The following is a 24865-nucleotide window of genomic DNA, read 5'->3' as shown; positions in this document are numbered from 1 at the left end:
GGGTCAACCGGCCGATATTATATACATAGAAAGCACATCAGCAACGAAATAGGGTTAAATTAAGAACATTTGTCAGCCAAAAAAACTATACCTTCACATTTGACACACCCCAACACAAAAAAAAAATTCCTCTATACATCTCTCTTCTGTCTCTAGTCTGTAAAACCTTGTTGCTTCTACCCGGTGCAATCGAAGCAGGTGCGTGCGTCCCCAGTGTTTTTCTCTCTCTAACTCTCTCGACAAAAATGGCGCCTCATTCTCTCTCGTTCTATCTGGATATATAGGCTTTGCTACAATTGAAACTCTTTGCATTCTCTCTTTACAAATCCCCACACATCGTTTCGCTGATCACTTGCTCAGCATTGGCTATACCAAGGCGCGCCAGATTAGGGTTTGGTTTTAATTCAATTTTTATCGATTATATATATATATTGATCGAAAGGGTTCAGGGTTAGTCTGTTTTCTCTCACCCCCATATACTGTTCTGGTAAATATTTTTTTGGGTATATTCTCTGCACTGCTCAAACCCTAGTGGGTACCAATTTGGTTACAATAAGTTGGATTGTTCTTTCTAGTCTTGGGATAATTGGGTTTTGTTCTATCGGTGATTCTTTTAATGGGTTTCAATTTTTGTTCAAGAAGTAGTCTGTTTTGTTCATCTTTATACAAGTGAATAGGATTGTTTTTCTGCGTTGGTTGAAGGTATTGTTATGAGATGAGGGTCTTCTAGTTTGATTTTCTTGAACATGGAAGCCTCTAGAAACCCTTCTTGATATCATTCTTGGCACCAAAGGGTTTGCAAGTTTGATTATTGGAATTTATTAAAGCTGTTCTTGATTGACTTTTAAGGTATATAATGTACAGAGAGAGAAATAAATACTAGTTAAGTGTACAGGACAGTTAGGATTCTTTTATTGGGAATTGGTTTTGAAGGATTACCGTTTTTACAATTTTGTTGGGAGAATTAGTGATTTAATTGTTTCTGGTGACATGTGAAGCGAGATTCAGCGATACGACAAAATTGAAATTAGGTAAACGGCAGGTTGATACTGTGAAGAAACAGAACAGTTTGTCAGAGGTGGTTATTGGGCAATAATTCGCGAAAGACAAGTTGATATATATATATCTATATATATTCCTTTATTTGATCATGTTTGGTACTAATTATGGAAAGAAGTGAACCCACATTAATACCAGAATGGTTGAAGGGCAGTGGAAGTGTGAGTGGCGGTGGGACTACATCCCACCAAATGACATTATCCTCATTATACTCAGGTAACATTTATATACTTTGTTTGTCGTATTTGGGTTTCTGTTTTGAAGTACTTCATGTCTATTCAAGTTTCAGTAATTACCCTTACAAGTTACTTTGTTTTCTTGTCATAGATGATCACGTTGCCACAAAGCCTTCAAGAAATAAGTCATTATTGAACACAAATGATCATGATATAGGACGTCCATTTGTTGCAGATCGAACTACTTCCTCATATTTTCGTCGGAATTCCAGCAGTAATAGTTCTGCGCACTTACGGTCTCATGGTAGTTTGGGTAGAAGCAATCGTGATAGGGATTGGGAGAAGGAATTATATGATTCCCGTGATAAAGAAAAGTCATTTTTGGGTGAACAAAGACGCCACGAGTACTCTGATCATTTAGAAAACATTTTCCCGAGTAGGTTTGAGAAGGATTTGAGGCGTTCACAATCGATGATTACTGGGAAACGAGGTGAAACATGGCCCAGAAAAGTGCCATCTGATTTGAGCAATGACAACAAAAGCAACCCTAATGACAGCAATGGTCTGCTTTCTGGCAGCAGTGCTGTTAGCAGTGTGCGGAAGGCTGCATTTGAAAGGGACTTCCCATCTCTGGGGGCTGAAGAAAGACAAGCAGCTTCTGAAATAGGAAGAGTCTCTTCTCCTGGGTTGAGTACTGCCACACAAAGTTTGCCAATAGGTACTTCAGGTGTGATTGGTGGTGATGGGTGGACCTCAGCCCTGGCAGAGGTGCCTGTATTAGTTGGAAGCAACGGCACTGCTGGGTCTGTTCAACAAGCCATTTCTCCAACTTCATCTTCTTCAGCTTCAAGTACAACTGGCCTGAATATGGCTGAAACTTTGGCCCAGGGTCCTTCTCGTGTTAATAGTACTCCCCAGGTAGTTTCATTGCACTCTTCTTTTTGGCGGCACATGTTAATATTGACAAGTTCTTATTTTTTGTTATATTTATGTATTGTAGTTATCTGCTGGAACTCAGAGGCTGGAAGAACGGGCTATTAAACAATCTCGGCAATTAATTCCCATGACACCAGCCATGCCTAAAGCATTGGTAAGAGTTGCTGCCTCCCTTCTTTGGTACTTATAATAACGTAGTTGTTAGGTTACTTGAATTGTGTCTCTGAACTGTTGAAATATTGATTTGGAGGCTGCTATTTCCACAATGTTGTAACAAGTTATTGTTAGGAATATTTCCTAGTTAGATTTCTTGGTTCTTTATTAAGTTTTCTTTGGCAAGTTTGTATCTAATATTAGTATAATGATGGGAAACACCCTAGCGGAGAGTCTCTATTTTTAAGATTTAAACTCATCTTGCATTGTTGTGGAATTGGTTGGGATGATTTCATGATGAATATTGAAGATCCAATCACTATTAAGTAGGGGATATACTATATATTTGATGGGTGGATTTTTACATATTTGTCAGGTTACATGATTTAGTGGTTGAATTTATATACATGTCGTATTGTATGACGGCAGACAATTCGAATGATATTTTTACTAGAAAATAGCTAGTTGCGATGAGTTCGTATTGAAAAGCACAATCAATAGATGCTTATTGGAGTTAACATAATCCATAGATGCTTATTGGAGTTAACTAAGTGCTGTCAAAGATTAATGTGGAAATGTTTCTCAAAGAAGCAAAATAGATAGTTTTATCAAAAAGACAAAAAAAAAAGAAGCAAAATAGATAGTATGGTTCGTGAATGGGCAGATTGTGGGCCTGTTGGGAATTATGATAGGCACTAAGATGGCATAGGACCACTAGGGTGGGGGAGATGAGTGCTGAAACGGGCTTACACGAAGAGAGGGGGAGTGGCAGTGGAGAGCCTCTGAGCTCATTGGGGGTGGTAAATATGGTTGTCATGTATATATTCATGTGTGGGGGTGGATTCCTCCTTTTTAGGAGGGTCAAGGCATGGGGGCCACCCTTGCATAGCGTGCCAAGGACAAGTGGGTTATCCCCTTGACCTAACTCTGCCAATGTTCAAGTTTTCGGATCATATTAAGCAGTTACAATGTACAAGTGGTAGGTATGATACACCTTACGAGGCATCTCATGTCTTGGTAAAATTTGGCCTTGTCTTCATTTGGATTGTCTCTCTTTCCAAGACTTTCGTTCAAGGTGGCAGGGCACCTTGATGATTCTCAACTCTAGCCTTTAAGTCACAAATCTTTTGAGATCCTAAGCTTTGGTCAAGGCTTGCTTGGGCGGCCCATGACTGAGGCACCAACCCCGAGGTGGTTCTTAGGCCCTTTTCCTGGCATAAGCAAACATAACAACAGTAGGGTGCCATTTGGAGTGGAGAACTACTTAAGTGAATTGAGGAGGCCTAGTGCAAGTGTTTGTAGGTACATGCTAGGGTGGAGAGCCACTTGGTCGAGCCAAGGGGTGCTGAGTGTGTCAATCATGAGTGGAGGGTGACATGCTCGAGCTGAGAGTCACTTGGCCAAGAGTGAGTGTGCCTATGCAAGCGACTCTGGAAATGCCCTATGCCTCATGGCTCAACCCTGGAGGGGGGAGCATATGGAGATGTGATTGGTCCACATCTCATCCTAGGAGACTTGGCATGTGGACTAGTGGACCTCAAGTTGTGGAGATGGTGATGTGGTTCATCATGGAGGAGATATGGACACATGTACCTACATGTATACACTTAACGGGCGTGTGATAGTAATGTGCTTATACCAAGAGACTTGCCAACCTCTAACCAAGCTCTGAAGGTGATGCCTTAAAACTGTATATACATGTGTTGATTTATTTTGATAGCATTTAGTTTCAACGTTAGTCTTGGTGAAACAAAATGTTTGCTCTACAATTCTGTTATGTTTACTGTGGATATATTGTGACTCTGAAGAGAATCTTTTGGAAAAAGTAAGGCTCATTTTTTGAAGGTTTTTGTCCATATGTTTCCTTTTTTCTTTTTCTTATGGCAACTTATGACGGAAGATAATATGATTTCAAACATTTCCTGCCACTTCCTGCCCCCTCTTTTAGTAAAGCAGTATAAAGTAGTGGGATGTGGCTTATTTTTTGAAGGGTTTTTGTCTCTACGTTACCCTTTTTCTATTTATTGTGGCAACTTATGAGAGAAGATTATAGTATTTGAAACTCTTCCAAATCCTTCTCTTAGAAAAGTGGGATAAAACAATTGGCTATGCAGGATATCTTTGTTTGTGTTACCTTCTATTTAATGCATTATATTATCAAGATATTTTGATAATGCAGTGAGATTCTTATTTTTGCAATATTACCTTACACTCATCTATTGCATTGTATTCATTTCAGTTGTTTACGTTATGTCTCTTACATGATTAATGAGTGATTATTAGCATTATACCTTTGTCATTTTGCTCACATTCAATTGGTAATTGATTAGAAACCTTTTTCTATTTTGCTGTGCTTCTCCCACTCTCTGTAGTGAGGAAAAAATGGTTAGAACCTATGTTAAATGGCTTGGTTATGTAATTTTAGATGTTGGTATGTTTCTAAGTGTTTGTTTCGTCCAATTCATAAAGTCCAAGATTCCAAGGACATTGGGATGTGGCTAAACGATGAGAGTTCTTAGTAGTCATCATTTATTTCCATTGGTATAATGTGTTTTGTCTACATAGACTGTTTAACTGGGGCACTTCATTTATTTTGAAATAAATAAATAACATAATAAGGGAGATTTATGTAAATTACACAATAAATTTGGATTACTTTACTGTATCCCAAGTAGATGTGGTGGACATATTCCATGCTCTCTCACTCACTTATGTTTGACATAAGGTACTGGCAAAAGGTGGGTTTGTTTTCTATGGTCCCTTTCCCCGCGCTACTGCTGGCTTCGGTGGGATTATTACCCCCACTCCCGCCTTTATGGGTATCCACATTGAGTCGGGTTATTTCGAGTGGAGTTATTTTTCATTTTTATAAGTAAATTAATTAATCTCATTAAAATAAAACATTATAAATCAAATCTTCGCATTACAAGCCATCACCAAGTATAACAATACAACAATTGACGTTTAAAACGTAAAAATAAAAGTATGGCTTATATATTTTAGTGGATTTTAATATACTTGGGTTGGGGTTGTGGTTGGGCACCCCTCTGCCCCTAAACCTTCATCGGGTTAGGGGAAACCCACATATTTCGGGAACATATGGTGAAGCAAGTTAAATGATCCTGCTCTTACTGTATTTCCATCTCACACTTCAACTATTTGGATCATCATATGGTGAAGCAATTTAGATGATCGTACTTGTATCGTGTTTCCATGTAAATTTGATATCATGTGCCTAATTTTTTTGGGTTTATAACGTTACAATCCAAGTCCAGTTTCTAGTGTTTTAGGGTTAACATTGTCTAACATTCCACATTAATTGAGCAAGTTGGAGATTAATCATTTCTTAGTTTCATGGCCATGTTATTATTTTCCTAACCATTCTTGATTTTTCACATATTTTCTCTGTCGATCCTTTCCATTCCCTTCTTCTGGGATATGGTTTTTGTCTGTTAAGCTTTGGTGTTTCTTATCATTGTCTTCCTAATTTGTGGAACTCCTTGTTGATGCATGAGAATAGTTTGAGTAGAAGAGATGATGATTCTTTTCACCACTTTGTGGTTGTTTTCAGATTCTACATTCTAAAATTCTTTTTGCCACTTTGTGATTGTTTTGCACAAGACTCTTTAGTTGAAGCATGTTTCCTCAAGAGGATTTGGCAATAGTTTTCAATTTGCTGCCAATGCCTCTACACTTCGGTTCCATCTTCTGTCTCTTGACAATTACAATCACTCCATCTCTGACTATTTATTACATGCCAAATTCTTGCCTGATTCCTTGATTTCTATTAGACAACTTGTGTCCAATGCTGATTTGGTGACATATGTTCTTTGTGGCTTAGGATTGGGTTATGAGATGATTACGCCTGCTACTTTGTATTTTCCACCTTTACCTTCCTCTCAGTATCTGCGGGCTTGCTTATTGCCCTTTGAGGCTCAGACTTTGCTTCCTTCATCGCCCCCTCAGAGATTGCCCTTTTGGCTTAACAGTATTTTGTTCCTTCTAGGGTTTCCACTACTACTTCTGCCCCTGATACAACCTTAGCACTGGCAGCCAGAATTGAAATTGTCACTGTGAGTGCACCAACCATTGTGGTTTGCTTCCAACTCCTAGTTCTCTTGCCTCTGTTTGTTAGTTATGCAACAGTACTAGACATGTCGCCCTTCAGTATCCTTGTTGGTGAGCTCACCCTACTTCTTATGCTCTCCATCATGCCTTTGCTGGTCTCCAGTTGACTCAGTCCTCTTCTTCATCTCCATACTTGACATTTGGCTATCAACTACAGGCTTCACCAAGGTATTTTCAGCCACCATATATTGTGGGTGTTTGGGAAGTTGCTATTTTAGTTTGACTATTTTAGTAGGTTAAATTTTTGTGTTTGGGAAGATAATTGGATTTTTTTGTAGTTGGATGTGATGTTTGTGAGAGAAAAAGTGAAATGATTATGGGCTAAGAAGCATGGACACGGACACGTGACACGACACGGATACGACACGGACACGCCGACACGCTAATTTTCAAAAATTGCAGGACACGACACGCGGGGGACACGCATGAAATATATAATTTTATATATTTATTATATGTTATATATATGAATATATCATTCAAAGATAATAAAAATATTAAATATGACAATAATTCTTATGAATTTATATGATTTTTGTTTTATTATTGTAACTTAAGTTGTTTTGTTCAAATTTATAATTGGTTTCACATGTGTCTAATTGATAGACACGTGTGTTTAAGAGATACACATGTATTCTCCAAGTGTCCAAAGAGTGTCCGGGTCTTTAAAAAATGGGACACGTTTTAAAGAGTGTCGGACACGTGTCGGGAAAGTGTCCAAAGAGTGTCGGTGTCCGACACGGATACGACACAGATACGTTACCTTCTTAGAAGTGTCCGTGCTTCTTAGATTATGGGTTTGATGTGACATTTTGTCTTATTAGCTATTTTAGTTTATTTTGTCTTTTTGTGAATTTTAACGTAAATTAGGCTAAAATTTACTTCCCAAACAGCCCCATTATTAGCCAATGACCCGACCTGGTATTTGAATACTAGTGCTACTCGTCATATAACTCGTGATCCTCGCCTTTTTGTAGAATCGTGCCGCATATTGGACTTGGTTCAGTTTATCTTGGCTACGGTACTCATCTCCCTATCCCCGGAACGGGTAAATTGTCACTTCCTCTTGGTTATTCTTCCTTTCATCTTAACCGTGCCTGTTTCATGTTCCTGATATGTGTAAAAATCTTCTTTTCATTGTACAATTCATGAAGGGTAATAATGCTTACCTTTCTTTTGATGCAAGTCACATTTACATTCACAACTAACCTCTGGTGTTCTCCTATTTCAAGGCTTATGCAAGGATGGTGTCTATCCTTTGTTATCTATTCACCCCGTTCCTAGGCCCTTGCTGCTTCAAGTCTGCCTTATTCTCTATGGCACTGTTGTCTAGGTCATCCATCTCCCAAAGTTTTTTCTTATCTAGGATTTAATATATTGATATATTCAGTTTTTCATTTCTTTTTGTAATGGTTCTACCTGAGGAAAATCACACGTCTTTTCTTTTCCACTGAATAATGAAATAAGTGTGTTTACTCCTTTTGATTTTGTGCATTATGATGTGTGGAAATCTGCAGTTCTTTTTGTTTTTGGCTTTATGTATTATGTTCTATTTACTCATGATTACACTCGTTACGCCTAGCTTTATCCTATGCGTTGCAAATCAAAAGTTTATAGTCATTTCAAAACATTTCTTGCATTCATTCACAATCGCTTCGGTTGTCATCTCAAGAATTTTCAAAGTGATTGGGTATTATGAGTTGTGTATTACATTTGGGATACATCATTGATTTTCTTGTCCTCACACACTGGAACAAAATAGCCTTGTTGAATGCAAGCATCATCATAGATTTGAGATAGCTTATACACTTCTCTTTAGTAGGGTTCCGTTAAACTTCTGGGTTGAAGCTGTGTCTACCGTGGTTTATCTTATTAACCACTTGCCTATTCCTATCTCCCAGTGAGATTCTCCTTTTTCTCAGCTGTTTAGTCATATACCCTGTTATACCGAACTTCGTGTCTTTTGTTAACCTCATGTGGGTGCTTATGTTACTAATAAACTTTTGCCAAGAACAATTGAATGTGTTTTTCTAGAATACAGTTCTCACAAGGACTATTAGTGTCTAGGTCCTATCACTGGCAGATTATATTTCTTGCGACATGTTCGCTTTGATTCCTGTTGCTTAGCCACCAACTCTCCAGCGCCTTTGAATATTGCTATCGTGCCTGTTTTCCCTTATAACTACATGTTAGTGTTCTAGCAATCTCTCTTCTTAGCAGCCCTCTTGCCCTTGCTTGTTGCTTCGGACTCTGGTGTTGTTTCTGCACCATTTTTTCCATATTGGACTATTGCTGTTGTGCTGGTTCTTCTGCTTGTAGCTACATTAGGGGTGAAATCGGTTCGGTTCGGTCGGTTTTTCACTAGTTTTGCACCGAACCGGTAATTTCGGTTTTGCATATTTGTGAACCGAACCGCCCAGAAAAATGACACAAACTGGCGCGGTACGGTTTATTACGGTGCGGTGCGGTTTTTTCGGTTTTTTGGCTCTCTTTTTTTTTTTTTGCTGGTTGGGCCTATATTTCTATCCATTTTGCATAAAATTTGGGCCTCGGGCCATGTAATTCCTGCATAGGTTTGGGGCCTCACATTTTGGGCTTATATTTTTATCCATTTGCGTAAAATTTGGGCCTCAAGCCATGTAATTCCTGCATGGGTTTGGGCCTCACATTTTGGGCCTATATTTTTATCCATTTGCATAAAATTTGGGCCTAAAGCGATGTAATTCTTGCATAAGCTTGTGGCCTCACATTTTGGGCCTGCCCCTGTTATTAACATATACCAACAAAAAATGAAAAATAACGTATATCCAACCATAAAGTCTAAGCCTTGTATCCAAGTCTAAGTCTAAGCCATCAACCAACCATATATCCAATCCAACCATAAAGCTATGTGTCTAAATCCAAGGCTTAATATATATTACATACCATTAATATAATCAATCTCAAAACTCAAAAACATAAAACAGAAACCATCTAAGGCAAGCAGCAGCAACATGAACTTTCCAACTAAGCAAACAAAAGAGACTTGTAAAAAAAATAAAATTATTATCAACATAATTCAATTTAACATTAAAAAAAAAAAAATTACATCAACTATTCAATTTCTTACCCTTGCTTTCAAGCATCAATCAATAACAGTTACATCCTTGTTGCTTGTTCCTTCCATAAGTACTAAAAAAAGACCCAATGCACAACAGGTTAAAGTGTTAAACATATAATTTTCATTAAAAAAAAAAAGAAAAGAAAATAAGAAATACTTGTGACTTAAGAAAAAAAATACCTGAATCAAGCTCCTCCAATTCTTCCAATTGATCTGTAAGACTGATTTGAGATGGGGAACGAAATCAATTTTGGGCACAGACGAGAGCTTCCACCATAGAGGGTGATAGAGAGCTGCGAAATGGATCAAGAACACGTCCTCCCGTGCTAAAAGCGGATTCTGAGGCAACTGTGGACACGGGGATAGCTAGAACATCACGAGCCATATGAGAGAGGATGCGATACTTAGTGGAATTAGTCTTTCACCAACCCAATACATCAAAATTATCATCATCTTCTTCACAACCCTCCACCAAATACCTCTTCAATTCGGACTTGTTAACCATATGATTTTATTCTTCCAAATGCATCTTAAACTTGGATTTCATTTTTGTTCGGACATCTGTGTCATGATCTTTATCCAAATTCATTTCCCTTGATGGTTGCCCCATATTTTGTGGTTGCATACTTTCATTTTGAACATTCAAAACATACCACTCATATAACCTTGTCAATCCTCTCTTTAGTTTGTTTACCAAACCATCAACATGTTGAGTTTCATAAGTTTCTTCCAAGCACCATTGCACATATTTAAGTTTGTAATGAGGATCAACAACAATAGCAACAAACAATAGCAAATTGATCTTGTCAGACTTACCCCAATACTTGTCAAACTTTGAACTCATGTGCCAATAATTTCAAACTTAGATCATCATGCTCACACAATTCAGTTATTGCACTTTTTATCAACATTATCTCCGAAAAAAATGCATTGCAAGTAACATACAAAGAACCCGAAAAACGCAATGTGGCATTGTAAAACAATTTTAAAAACTTGACATACAACCTCACTTTCATCCAATCATAACTTGTCGGTGGCCCAATTGCTTTTCTTCTCTCTTTTCCTTTTCCACTATTAGTTGGACCAACTCTAAATCCCTCACCAAGTTCACCCTCCTCACCAATCTCACCAACTTCACCCTCCTCACTATTTTCACCAACCTCACCAATCTCATCCTCTCTAAGAGTCAACTGGAAGTGTGTGTCGTCATCTTCTAACCACTCAAAAGCCTTTTGAAATGGTAAAGCCCGCTCTAACATGAAATATGTAGAGTTTCATCGGGTAGCTACATCCAAACAAGGTTGACCATGACACTCAATGCCCTCCGTTTCAGTACACGATTTGAATTTAGCCATCCTAGATGGAGAGGATCTCACGTACTTCACAATATTCCGAATCCTTGTTATGGAGTCATCATTTTCTTTCAATCCCTCATAAACAATTAGATTCAATATGTGAGCACAACACCTGTTAAAATTGATGTATTATTGATTGATGTATGTTGTATACAATGACTCTCCTATATATAGAAGAGAAAAACATATTCACCTACCACACTCAACTCTCACCTATCACACTTACATCTACCTACCACACTCAACTCTTACCTAACACACTCAACTCTACCTACCACACTTACAGCCCCCCTCAAACTCAAGGAGGATAGATACTAACCAACTTGAGTTTGGAGAGAGTAACAAAACAGGAAAGTAAACTGATAAATAAAATAAAACAGGATAGGAGACACGGTATGGTCGTGTCAGACCGTTGTAGGAGACACTTATGGTCGTGTCACACCGTTGGAGAAGATAATGTCTGGACAGTTTACGAGGTCACACCGGACCGATGTAGCAGACACTGTGTGGTCGTGTCAGATTGTTGTTGAAGACACGGTATGGTTATGGCAGACCGATGTAGAAGCTGACCGGAATCAATGTCGGGACAGTTTATGGGGTCATGTCGGACCAATGTAGAAGACAGTTTATGGGGTCATGTCGGACCGATGTAGAAGACAGTTTATGGGGTCATGTCGGACCGGTGTAGAAGACAGTTTACGGGGTCATGTCGGATCGCTGTAGAAGACAGTTTACGGGGGGTCATGTCGGACCGATGTAGAAGACACTGTATGAGTGTGTATATAGGCTGCCCAAAAGATATACATGTAGATATATATATCGAGCCCTCAAAAGTCGCGCCCTCAAAAGGCGCGCCCACTTCATCAAAAGTCGTGCCCGACAGAAAGCGTCGAGCCATCAAAAGTTGTGCCGGACATGCGGCGAGGCACGTGACTACCTTGGCTTGCGCGCCCGTTTTGTCGTCTGGCGTCAAGTGGCGCGCAATGCGCGTGTCTGCCTTGGCTATTTAACCAAGACGGAGGCTGAGGCTGAGGCAGAAACTTGCGAAAAACCTCTGAAAAACACTTCGTTTTGCTGAGAGAGATAGTCTGTAACACTCTGGTGCCCAGAAAATGGCATCGTCTTCCCGTGGTCTGCTCACTCTCTTCCCCGACCTCAACGAGTCAACAAGAGAGATAACTGGTGCGGGGGCCCGTGAACCTCAACCAAACACCGCTGGTTTTGCTCTGTTGAACTTTCCGATGCGGTCGGTGGAGCAAAAAATGGCAGTGCAAACGGATATTGAAGCCAATCAGTATACATTGAAGTTATGTGTGGAAACCATGACTGCGGTCACAAACTTGTCGCACCGGCTGCAGAGTAGGACAAATGAGGTGCAGCAGTTAAACGCCTAACTGGCTCTGCTCCAGCGCATGTATAAGGATGCGCGAGCAGAGATAAGTGTGCTAAAGGCGGAAAACAAGGAGTTGAAGCGGAAGGCCACCGTGATGTTCCGATTTGGAGGTCCGCCATATGCTGCAGTGGATGAGCAGGAAGGAGTGAACGTGCTCGGCGGCGCGGGAAACACGGAGGCAACACCGTCAAGGGCCGCGCAAGACGGAGGCAAGAAGAAGAGACCGGCGGCAGAGTAGAGAAGAAAAATCCCACTGTTCCGATTTGTGTTGGTTTGGTTTTGTTGTTTTGTTTTGTTTTTTTTTTTGTATGGTGTAAAATGGTGATGGGGGGAGCCCCGACATGAATAAAATGAGTTTGGTGTGCAGTTCGGCTTCTTTTTTTTTTTGTGTGTTTTTTTTTTTTTTGTTGTGTTTGTGTTATGTTCACGTGGGTTCTTGGCCCACGGTGTTGTGAAAACCTGCAATGGTTTTTGTTTTTGTTTTTGTTTTTTTTTTTAGTGGAAAAAAAAAAAATAAATAAAAAAAAATAAAAGAAAGAAAGTGGAGCAACGTGGGTGGGGTGCAAAAGGTGAAGATGGACTCAGTGGCTTCAGAAGAAAAAAAGAAAAAGAGGTATGGGTTTGTGCAAAAGTTGGCGTTGGGCAATAGAATATAAAAAAAAAACATATACATATATATATATTAAAATAAAAGAAAGCTGAGTGGCGTTTCTTGAAAAACATCAGATTCTGATATGTATGTGAAAGATGTGTTGGTGGGAGAGATGAGTTTGTGTATGACGTCTGTTCCTCTGCAATTCACGTGTTGCACACTCACCTCCATTTCTTCAAGAAAACCATACAAAACGGCTTTGTTCACGCTGTCTGTCGTCTCGCCAAGAGCAAGCAAGAGGTGCTGAGAGAGAAAGATTCTTAGTTTACAGCCAGACACTATTGGAGATGTGCCCCAACTCTACCATTCAAAAATTTTGCTTCCAGCAGAGTGTGTATAGTGAGCAAGCCTTCAAAACCTGAAATACCTAACACCAATTTATCTCCCCTTCCTAGACAGCAGAGACATCAATCTTGGATGATTTTAGTTTTTATGAGGAAAGAGGAAAAAGCTTGCAGGAAAGGAAGGCTAGACAGCAGCAAAATGCCTCAGTTGTTGCTGATGCATCCTCGATTATTCAACTTTCTGATAACTTTGGTGAAGCCCTACAGTTGAAGTTGGAAGATGGTAAACAAGTGCCGCCAAGAACTGAATAGAGAGAGAGAGAGGTTAGTGAGAGAGAGCTTGTAGATGCGCCCGTTGTTGCAGGTGGCGCCTTGGAGGTAGGAGGTGAAGCCGGAGCAAGGGTTCTGGAAGGTGGTTTGGGTCCAGTTCTGGAGGTTGTTGTTTGGAAGGGCAAGACTGCAGAGGAGTTGACGGACTCCGTCGACTTTTTCAGGGATATCGTCTCCGGTCCCTTGGAGAAGTTCACACAGGTGACTAAGATGGAATTTGTTAGAAACTACGCTGGCTCACGGCAAAGCACCACTGATGGGAAGGTATGTGTAGAAAATAAGCGGAATAGGTTGAGGTCCGGCGGACGGCTAAGGTGAGGTTGCCGCCCGCCGGTGAAGCGAAAATACTAGGTTCTAAACCTGCTCTGATACCATGTTAAAATTGATGTATTATTGATTGATGTATGTTGTATATAATGACTCTCCTATATATAGAAGAGAAAAACATATTCACCTACCACACTCAACTCTCACCTAACACACTTACGTCTACCTACCACACTCAACTCTCACCTAACACACTCAACTCTACCTACCACACTTACAACACATGTAAAAACTCATGCTCTAATATGGTACTCTTCCTAGTTTTCCTCTTTCGCTTCAAAAAATTAATGAGACCATTATTTAAGCTTGCGTTATCAACTGTAACTGTGAGAAACTTATCTATCCCCCATGTTAGAATTTCTCATCTTTACCTTCACCTACTCCACTACACACTCCACTTCACCTATCTCCACTTCACCACACACTCCACTTCACCTAACCCACTATCACCTCCACTACACCTACTCCACTACACACTCCACTTCACCTATCTCCACTTCACCACACACTCCACTTCACCTAACCCACTATCACCTCCACTACACCTACTACCACATTTTCTTCTATATATAGATTGTATAGGAATTGTAATTTATCAATCTTGTAACAATTACAAACATCAATCAATAATACAATTCTCTTTTTCTCTTTATACATTAAATTTCTACATGGTATCAGAGCAAGGTTAAGAAGCTAGTAATTCTGCTTCACCGGCGGGCGGCAGCCTCGCCTTGGCCGCCCGCCGGACCTCCACACATTCCTTCACTCCGCTGCCACAAATTCCACATCTCTCTCTAGATTTAGTATATACAGAGAGCTATGGAGTCTAAGCCAAGCTTACTGAGGAACATTCTGGTTCGACTCTTTGTCTTCGGTGTTCTCATCATCGCCGTCCGATTCGCCTACGTCGTCACCATCAGAGGCAAATCCTGCGATCTCGGAAGCTTCTGCTTCTTTTCCTCGCCGGAAAATCTCAACCTCGTGATCGGCGTCCAAAATCGCAGGTCATCGGCGATCATTTCAAACGACGCCGCCCTGATTGCATCGTCAGCGACATGTTCCATCCCTGGACTGCCGACCTTGGTGCTCGCCTCGGCATTCCCAGGTTCTTGTTCTATGTTACAGAGACATTTGCTTTGCCGGGTCTCCCCGATGATAACATCATATTTACCAAGAGAAAAATCCCATACTGGTTTAAGGAGAAAGGAACTGGTTATGGACAAATAATTGACGAGGTCATGTTACTTTCCAACCCATGTGCACTTTTGTTTTTATTCTACTTTTTGACATACCAACTCATGTGCACCTTTTTTTTTTTTTTTTTTTTTTTTTCTGTTTTATTCTACTTTTTGACCCATTATTCCACCACCTTCCTCTTTTTTTCTAAATCATATTTTTATCACCGCCCACTCCATGATACCTATTTATTATTATTCTTATTATTATTATTATTATTAAAAAAAAACAAAAAAAATTCATTCCATTTATTTTTTCTGCTCAGTCTTGTACCTTCAAGCCATTCGGATTTGCACAATACACTCATTTTATTTCTATCGGGATTTCGCCCTGATCACAATTTTACACCAACAAAAAAAAAAAAAAAAAAAAAAAAAAAAAAAAAAAAAAAACAACAAACCCAAACAACCACATCCACAGGCGGGCTTTTTCTTCTCTACTCTGCCGCCGGTCTCTTCTTCTTGCCTCCGTCTTGGCCGGCCCTTGACGGTGTTGCCTCCGGATTTCCCACGCCACCGAGCACATTTACTCCCTGCTCCTCCACTGCCGCATATGGCGGTCCTCCAAATCGGAACATCACGGTGGCCTTCCGCTTCAGCTCCTTGTTTTCTGTCCTTAGCACGCTTATCTCTGCTCGCGCATCCTTATACATGCGTTGGAGCAGAGCCAGCTGGGAGTTTAAATGCTGCACCTCATTTGTCCTACTCTGCAGCCGGTTCGACAAATTTGTGACCGCCGTCATGGTTTCCACGCATGACTTCAGAGTATACTGATTAGCCTCAATATCAGTTTGCATCGCCATTTTTTGCTCCACCGACCGCATCGGAAAGTTCAATGGAGCAAAACCAGAGGTGTTTGGTTGCGGTTCGCTGGCCACCGCACCAGTTATTTCTCTTGTGGGCTCGTTCAGTTCTGGAAAGAGCGTGAGCAGGTTCTGGGTAACTGGACGGGAAGAAGAGGCCATGTTTTTGAGTTGCTAGGTGTTTCAGAGAAGGGTTGGTTTCCGGGTGTTTCAAGATTTGCAGAGACAAGCTCTCCGAGCGTTCAGAGGTTTCAGACTCGTATGCACAGCCTTCGCCTCAACCTTGTTTTAAATAGCCAGGGCCAGCCACGCGCATCGCGCGCCTCTTGCCGCCCGACAAACTGGCACGCCTTTTCATGGCACATCTTTTGATAAAGTGGACACGCCTTTTGATGGCACGCCTTTTTATGGATTGGGCACGTCTTTTGATGGCACGCCTTTTTACAAAATTGGGCACACCTTTTGAGGGTGCATTTTTTAAGGGTCCGACAAGACTCTATAAACTGTCCCGACATTTGATTCCGGTTAGCTTTTTCAAGGGTCCGACAAGACTCTGTAAACTGTCCCGACATTGATTCCGGTTAGCTCCTTTAAGGGTCCGACAAGACTCTGTAAACTGTCCCGACATTAATTCCGGTTAGCTCCTTCATGGGTCCGACAAGACTCTATAAACTGTCCCGACATAGATTCCGGTTAGTTTCTACAAGGGTCCGACAAGACTCTGTAAACTGTCCCGACATTGATTCCGGTTAGTTTCTACAAGGGTCCAGCAAGACTCCGTAAACTGTCACAACATTGTCTTCTACAACGGTCCGACATGACCCCATAAACTGTCTTCTACAACGGTCCGACATGACCCCATAAACTGTCTTCTACAAAGGGTCCGACATGACCCCATAAACTGTCTTCTACAACGGTCCGACATGACCCCATAAACTGTCTTCTACAACGGTCCGCCATGACCCCATAAACTGTCTTCTACAAGGGTCCGACATGACCCCATAAACTGTCTTCTACAACGGTCCTACATGACCCCATAAACTGTCTTCTACAACGGTCCGACATGACCCCATAAACTGTCTTCTACAACGGTCCGACATGACCCCATAAACTGTCTTCTACATCGGTCTGACACCACCATACAGTGTCCTCTACAACGTTATGACACCCCATACAGTGTCTTCACCAACGGTCTGACACGACCATACAGTGTCTCCTATCCTTTTTTATTTTTATGTATTTTCTTGTTTTGTTACTCTCTCCAAACTCAAGTTGGTTAGTTTCTCTCCTCCTTGAGTTTGCGGGGGGCTGTTAGAATTTCTCATCTTTACCTTCACCTACTCCACTACACACTCCACTTCACCTATCTCCACTTCACCACACACTCCACTTCACCTAACCCACTATCACCTCCACTACACCTACTCCACTACACACTCCACTTCACCTATCTCCACTTCACCACACACTCCACTTCACCTAACCCACTATCACCTCCACTACACCTACTACCACATTTTCTTCTATATATAGATTGTATAGGAATTGTAATTTATCAATCTTGTAACAATTACAAACATCAATCAATAATACAATTCTCTTTTTCTCTTTATACATTAAATTTCTACACCCCATTCTACCAAACATTGCTCAATCACCTTACCAAGTGTCTCACCTTTATGGTTAGGAACTACACAAAAGTTAAGAATTTTTTTGTGAAGTTTCCAATCACAATCAATAAAATGTGCGGTGAGACACATATAATTCAGATTTTGCACGGATGTCCAAATGTCTGTGGTAAGGCATAGTCGTTGATCTCTAAGTGCATTCTTCAAAACCTTCTTCTCACTAAAATATAGTGACATACAATCCTTGGCAACGGTAATTCTAGAGGGGATTTTTAACCATTTTGGTTGCACCACACGCATGAATTGTCTAAATCCCTCACCCTCCACAAATTTAAAAGACAGTTCATCTATTATTATCATCTTTGCTAGGGCCTTTCTACATGCATCGACACTGAAGCTTACAGCTACAAGATTACCACTTGTTTCTCCATCACCATCCTTTTTTGGTTTAAAACCTAGGGTACTTTGCTTTGCATCTTCCCTTAAAGGATACTCCTTACACCTTGATTCTATATGAGTTAGCATTGATTTTGTCCTAAGAAGCATAGATACGGATACGAGATACGGATACGATACGATACGGATATGGCGATAAGACAAAACCTAAAAAAATAGGATACCGGTACAGCTAGGATACGTTTGTTAACAATATATTTTTTAAAATTATTAATAGTGAATTACACACAAACTAAAGAACGTTGAGAAATCATAATATAATTTTATAATGCAAAATATTAATTTTTAAGAATTTTGTATTAATTTAAGCTAGTAGCTTATTTACTTCTTAAATTTTTAATAGGTTTTGCAAATATTTCATTTCAAGATCAAGTTTAATATATTTATATTATAATAATGAAACAATTCACAATTTGTCCCTATGCTTTTCCCTTTGACACTAGTGAAAAATATTGTATTCAAGTTTACTTGCTTATTTATTTATTGATAATTAATTTTACCATTGTTATATTCTCTTGTTAATTCTTACTTTCTATGTAGTTATAGGGGACATGCATGAAATAATTAGGATACATCAGTTTGACAAATTCTATTATTTAACTCACTATACTCTTCTTATCGAAGAACTTAATAAAGTATTAGAAAAATATTTTTATATTTATACTTACAATTATATTATATTATATTACTATGCAAGAAATGTTACAATTCTAATTTCTTAAAACAAGTAAACATGATTTGAAGTATCCGATACTTCAAAATTAAGTATCCGATACTCCAAAATTAATAAAAAAATAATTAAGAAGTATCCGATACTTTTAATAAGTATCCGATACGTATCCGCGAGTATCCAAGGAGTATCGGTATCCGATACGGATACGATACGGATACGTCACCCTATTTGAAGTATCCATGCTTCATAGATTTTGTCCCATTAATCTTCAGATTAAATGCATAAGTTATACCACAATAATTACAAGAGGCCCTAGGTCTTTTACCAGATTCACAATCCAATTTCGTAAAATGATACCAAACCAAAGACCGTGGCCTTCTACCCACATTATCAGATTTATTTTTTGTGCTTGTTTCCTTAGCTTCTTGTACCGTAGGTTCTTCAGTTTCATTGGGCACTTCAAGCATATTTTCATCCATCTAAACATAATAACAACAAGAATTAGCAAACCATTATATTTATATATATATATATAAATATATATATTTATTATTTCTTTATATATCATTAGCACAACAATTAAAAAAAAAAAATGAATGTCAATTAAAAAAAAAAAATGAATGTTTCACAACTATGATGCTATTTCTATTGATAGTCAATACCAAATCATTAACACAGAATCCAAATACAAAAAAAAAAAAACAATACTACTAATAACAAGAAACAGAAAGGGATTCTCCAAATATAAAAAAATAAAATAAATAACAACGTTACATGTAGCATACAGCCCTCAAATTACTACTAATAACAAGAAACAAAGAAACTCCTTTAGGGCACAATCAATAAAAGGGATTTCGAAAATTAGGGCACAATCAATAAAAGGGTTTTCGAAAATCACCTTAGAGTTTTGATTAAGCTTCTGCTTGTTGATTTTGCTACAAACCCACCAAGATCTTCATCGTCTGCTTCGTTGATGAGTGAAGGAAGTGCGAAGAGAGAGTGACGGTCGGTGTCTCTCGTTCGAAACAGAGAGCTCTCATTTGATTCTTGAGAGAGAGAGAGAGAGAGAGAGAGAGTGTGTGTGTGTGTGATAGTGAGAGAGGGCCGTGAGAGAGAGAAAGTGACAGTCTGAGAAAAATGGAGAAACTGGGAGAGCTTCTTCTCAGGAAGAAAACGAAGAGACGAAGAGAGAAAAAATCTATGGTGCGTGGTGTGTGGTGGGTTGGTGAACCGTGTATGTGTGGTGTGTTTTTTTTTTAACATAGTGAGACACGCGGACGGCTTAGATGATGCGACGTGGATGGCTAGGATTTTAAGACTATTAATATTATATAAGTTGGGTCGGTTCGGTTCGGTTCAAAAAACAAAAAACCATAACCGAACTGAATGTACAGAAAAAAATAAACTGAACCGAACTGACCGATCGAAAACTTAAAACACCGACTGAAAACCATTCGGTTCGGTCGGTCCTTCCGGTTATTCTTTCACCCCTAAGCTACATGTTAGTGTTCTAGCAATCTCTCTTCTCAGCTGCCCCCTACCTTTGCTTGTTGCTTCTGACTCTAGTGTTGTCTCTGCACAAGTTCCTCTATCTGAGTTCTGAGTCTCTCAGTCAGTCTTTGCTCGTGCTTGCACTGTCTTCGACTACTCTTGGTTTTCATTTTGTTCCGATCTTGTCCCTTGCATCATCAGACCACTTACTTGATGGGTATTCTTCCAACCGGAGATTCTGCTTCTCTTGCTCGGATCCATCCGATGGTTACTTGTCTCCGTGTTGGGACATAGCGACCCTTAGTTTGCACTGATGACATTGTGTGTTATCCATTGCTCCATGCTTTGGCTGCTCAACTTTCTTCTCCTTGTGATGAACCTACTTGCTTCTCTTAGGCTGTTCATTTTCTAGAATGTCGTACTGCTATGGTTGATGAGTTTAATGCTCTCCTTAAAAATCAAACTTGAATCTTGTTCCTCTCTCACCGCATCAAAATACTGTGGGCTGCAAGTGGGTTCTTAAAGTTAAAGCGATAAGTTGATGGCACCATTGAATGCCACAAAGCCTGTCTTGTGGCCAAAGGCTTCCATCAGCAACATGGTTTGGACTATGATGGACCTTTTGTCCTGTTGTTAAGCATACCACTATCCGGATTTTTCCAAGAGTGGCCATTTGCTCTGGGTGGTCTCTACAATAGTTCGATGTCAAGAATGCCTTAATGGTTTTTGTCAGAAGAATTTTTTTGACTCAGCCTTCTAGGTTTGTTAATACTCAGTGCTCATCATGTTTGTCAGCTTTAGAAGCCGATCTATGCTCTCAAACAGGCTCCTTGTGCCTGGCTTCAATGGTTTATCTCATTCATTATCCGATATGGGTTCACTCAGTTAACCACTGTTTGTCCTTAAGAAATCCTCTTAGATGATTTTTTATTTTATTTTATATGTTAATGATATTGTGCTTATTGGGAACACACTGTCTCTGATTTCACCATTTATCTCCACGTCTGGTACGGAATTTGAGATCAAGGATCTTGGCTTTCTTTACTTTTTTTTTTTTTGTCTTGAGGTGTTTTCTTTGAGTTTTGGTCTACATCTCTCCCATAAGCGCCATAGTTCCATGAATGAGTGCAAGCCTGCAGTACACCCTTGTTGGCAACTTTCTGCACTCTTCTGAGTATCGTCACTTGGTCGACCCTATTCAATATCTGACTTTGACTTGTCCTGATAGTGCCTTTGCAGTTCATGTTGCTTAGTTCATGAGTGCCCTTCAGACCACTCATCTTGCTGTTGGTAAATGCATTTTGCGTTGCCTCAAAGGCACTCTAGATCAATTAAACCAACAGCAGCAAAATATCACTTAAAACATTACTCTCATATTTTTAGATGCCAATTACTGATTAAGCCTACATAATCTAACTTATCTACTATCTCCTTTTCTATTGATAACATGGTTAATCAATTCAATCTTTGTTATGACATGGATGACTGAAGATAAGATTATGGACTTTCAGTAAGTTGGATTAGACCCTCATTTTTGGACCTTCTACAAAGCTAAAATTATTTGGGGCCCTTTGAATTTTGTTAAAATTTGGGGGTTCAAGGTGGTGGCCTTCTTGGCTAACCTTAGGGCCTGCTTGACGGTGTGTGCCAAATCAATAGCCCTAAAGCTACCAGCATGCATCATTTAACTGTCATATAATCATGTAATGTTAATCGATGTTATGTTGGGATCTGCATCATTGCTGCTATTATGTTTTTTCGGCCTTTTGATTTGGTGTGGAGAACTTTGAAACTTCGCTTCTGTAGCTGTTGAATAATTTCTGTTATTGATTATCCTCTGCAATTTCTCCATTTGAAGCAGGTGTCCTATTGATGCTATTGCATTTAATTTTTTTACTTTCTATGACCTCCTCCTCTTCTTCCTTTTTACCTTAGCCAATAAGTACTGTAAAGGGACAATTCTTCAATCGTTATCTTGTGTTTGGTTGATTGTGAGTCTATAATTCACGGTTTCAAGTAAATGAGTAAACCCTTGGCTCTGTTGTGAGGAAAATGAGGTTTTATTTTTTTTAAAAGCAAAAATTATAGAATGTAGCATTTGTGGGATACAAATAGCAACTATAATAATGGAGATTGTGTGCATGCAGTTGCTGCATTTCCCCCCAGAGGGGACAACCTGCCTGTGCAAAATTTTGTATTAAGATTGTTTGGCTATGCACAACAAAGACCAGTAACGGGAGAGTCTTTAACATGTAAGGAAGACTGACAATATCCATATTGGCAATTTGGCAGTAATGATAGGGGGAGCAAGAAGATCAAAATTAACATGGATTGAGATAGTAAGAAGCATGGTAACATGTGGTTTTAATCTTAGAGAAAACAAGTAAGCATGTTGTTTAACTGAAGTGATGGCCCTCAATAAAGCAAATAGGTGAAGCAAGATTCATGTAGGTGACCACAAGTAACTGGGACAAAAGTCATTATTGTGTTGAGCTCATTTTGTAAGTTTGTTTATTTATATAGATAAAGTGGAACAATTTAAAGCCAGGATGTTTACATGTTGGAAGTTGATCCTTCAGGATGGATTACAATATTTTGTTTTAAATGTTGATCCAGTTATTGTATCACATTCACATAATTATGGCCTAATCATTTAATTTTGGTTTTAGGTGCTCAATCCTTCAGATAAAGCAAAGCCTAAACTCGGGCAGCCTCAGCCTCAGCCTCAGCCTCAGCCTCAGATATCACCTTCTCACTTTGCCAATCACTCTCCTCGAAGTGGGCCTGTGAAGTCTGATATTTCAAGGACGTCTAGTGTGGGAAAGCTTCATGTGCTCAAACCGGCAAGGGAAAGGAATGGTGTCTCTCCCACTGCAAAGGGTAGCTTGAGTCCTACAAGTGTTGCTGTTGCTCCTTCAGTTGTTGGATCTGCTCCTTTGAGGAGCCCAGGGAACAACCCTAACCTTGTCAGTGCTGAGCGCAAGCCTGCCTTGACTATTTTGGAGAAGAGACCCACACCTCAATCTAAGAGTCGGAATGATTTTTTCAACCTTGTGAGGAAGAAATCTATGACCAGCCCCTCTTCTGCTGCCCCTGATCCTGGCCTTGCTGTGTCATTGCCTGTCTCCGACAAGTCCGATGAAACAGGATCTGGGAGTGCACCTGTTACGCCTCATGATGGAGATTCCCCTTTATCGGATAGCTTTGACCGGTCAACTGAGAAGAGGAATGACATGAACAGCAATGGTAATGACAATGCCTCTGACAGGCCTTGTGAATCACTGGATGACAAGCACCAGGAACCTCTTAACAATGGAAAGGATCCTTCAAGCTCCAATGGCATTCTTTATTCAGAGGAGGAAGAGGCTGCTTTTTTACGCTCGCTTGGGTGGGAGGAAAACGCTGGAGAGGATGAAGGTCTTACCGAGGAAGAGATCAGCTCTTTCTACAAGGAGGTGGATGAGGTAATATCTCTTGAAACAAGATGAGTCTTTTGTTTTACTTTAATAGTTATTTGATATTTGATTAAATTAAATTAATAATAATTGAGCCTCTGTCATACTGTTGGAAGACAGCTCCCAAATGCTATATATATTATCACTAGTCATTTTTTCAATGTTTTTAACTAGCTTTTTAATATTGTTTGGATCTCTTAAAATTGTTAGGCAACTACTTTCTTGTTTCTCTGTGCAGTACATTAAACTGAAGCCATCCTCGAGAATTTTCCAAGTAATGCAGCCGAAGTTTTTAGTGCCGCTCAATTTGCGCACGGGGAGTGTTGGTGGTGGTGCTTCATCCGGATCAAGCGCATCCAACTCCAAATTAGAATCTTAATTAACCTAATCTCTCACCCTTGATAGGTTCTTTGTGGGTTTTGTTTTCTTGAATTGAAATTGAGTTGGAAATCTGAGGAGCCAGTGGGGGCACCAGGAAAAGAGAAGTAGTGGATATATGCTTGTGCTTTTTTTTTTTTTTGTGGAAGTAAATAGGAATAAGTTACAAATGGTCCTTTTTGCCCCTGGATGACTTTGGATGTGCTGTTGACTTTCTAAAATCTTTTTGAGGCTAAAGGTTTGATGGAAGAGAATAGGAATTTAGGGTTTCTTTAGGTCTGCTGATGTAAGAAGCTGCTGTGGTAGATCTGGATGCTTGTCAGTTTTGGTTTTTTTTTTTTTTTTTTTTTTGAGAGGGCCTCAAATCAACAAATTGGTTACTTTTACTTTTAGTTATTTTTAACAGGAAAGAAAAAAAGCAAGAAATTTTTATGTTCTTTTACATTCTCTGTGCCCTTGCTGTTAGTTTGCTCAAGTTATGTTTTCTTTGTTTTGCCCATGCTAGTTCTGTGTATCTGATGACTCAATTCTTTCACTCACTCTCAAACACACATGCACTGCTTTTGACATGCATCCGGAATTTTGTTTTTGTTTAGTTTTTATTATTTTATTATTTTTTGTGGCCACGGGATCAAAGAAATCTAGCTGTACTATACTTACACATATGTGGAGAATTTGTGGAGTTTGAGAGGGCTTCAAGTCAAAGAGGCAATTTGTGGAGTTTGAGAGGGCCTCAAGTCAAAGAGGCAATTTGGTTATCTTACAGCACAGAATGGAAACTCCTGGTTGCAGTATGGCCAAGTAATTGATGGCATTGCCTGCAGCGTCGTGTTTTCTTGCATATCATATGAAG

General features: G+C 39.6%; 1 protein-coding gene and 1 long non-coding RNA gene across 2 annotated transcripts; both read left to right on the top strand.

Moving 5' to 3' along the window:
* LOC114268459 (uncharacterized) lies at positions 1-24462 on the top strand. Its single transcript, XM_028209639.2, has 5 exons — positions 1-1275; positions 1387-2153; positions 2236-2325; positions 22849-23643; positions 23873-24462. The coding sequence occupies exons 1-5, from the start codon at positions 1167-1169 to the stop codon at positions 24011-24013; spliced, it is 1902 nt and encodes a 633-aa protein (XP_028065440.2). The 5' UTR covers positions 1-1166; the 3' UTR covers positions 24014-24462.
* LOC114268461 (uncharacterized) lies at positions 6492-7739 on the top strand. The gene is made up of 3 exons (XR_003631264.2): positions 6492-6620; positions 7430-7500; positions 7685-7739. It is a non-coding gene; the product is annotated as an uncharacterized LOC114268461 (long non-coding RNA).
* Positions 24463-24865: the final 403 nt, after the last annotated feature.

Source organism: Camellia sinensis, chromosome 2 (genome assembly GCF_055761805.1).
Source record: "Camellia sinensis isolate YWXY chromosome 2, ASM5576180v1, whole genome shotgun sequence".
In the NCBI taxonomy this organism is placed as follows: domain Eukaryota; kingdom Viridiplantae; phylum Streptophyta; class Magnoliopsida; order Ericales; family Theaceae; genus Camellia; species Camellia sinensis.
The sequence above is the reverse complement of the archived record's forward strand: the minus strand, read 5'-3'. Positions and strand labels throughout refer to the sequence as shown.

Excerpts from the sequence above, each read along its gene's own strand:
- LOC114268459 (XM_028209639.2), top strand. The coding sequence starts at position 1,167 with ATGGAAAGAAGTGAACCCACATTAATACCAGAATGGTTGAAGGGCAGT. Across the intron at positions 1,276-1,386 it reads ATTATCCTCATTATACTCAG|ATGATCACGTTGCCACAAAG; the intron begins GTAACATTTATA and ends TTCTTGTCATAG. Across the intron at positions 2,326-22,848 it reads CAGCCATGCCTAAAGCATTG|GTGCTCAATCCTTCAGATAA; the intron begins GTAAGAGTTGCT and ends TTTTGGTTTTAG.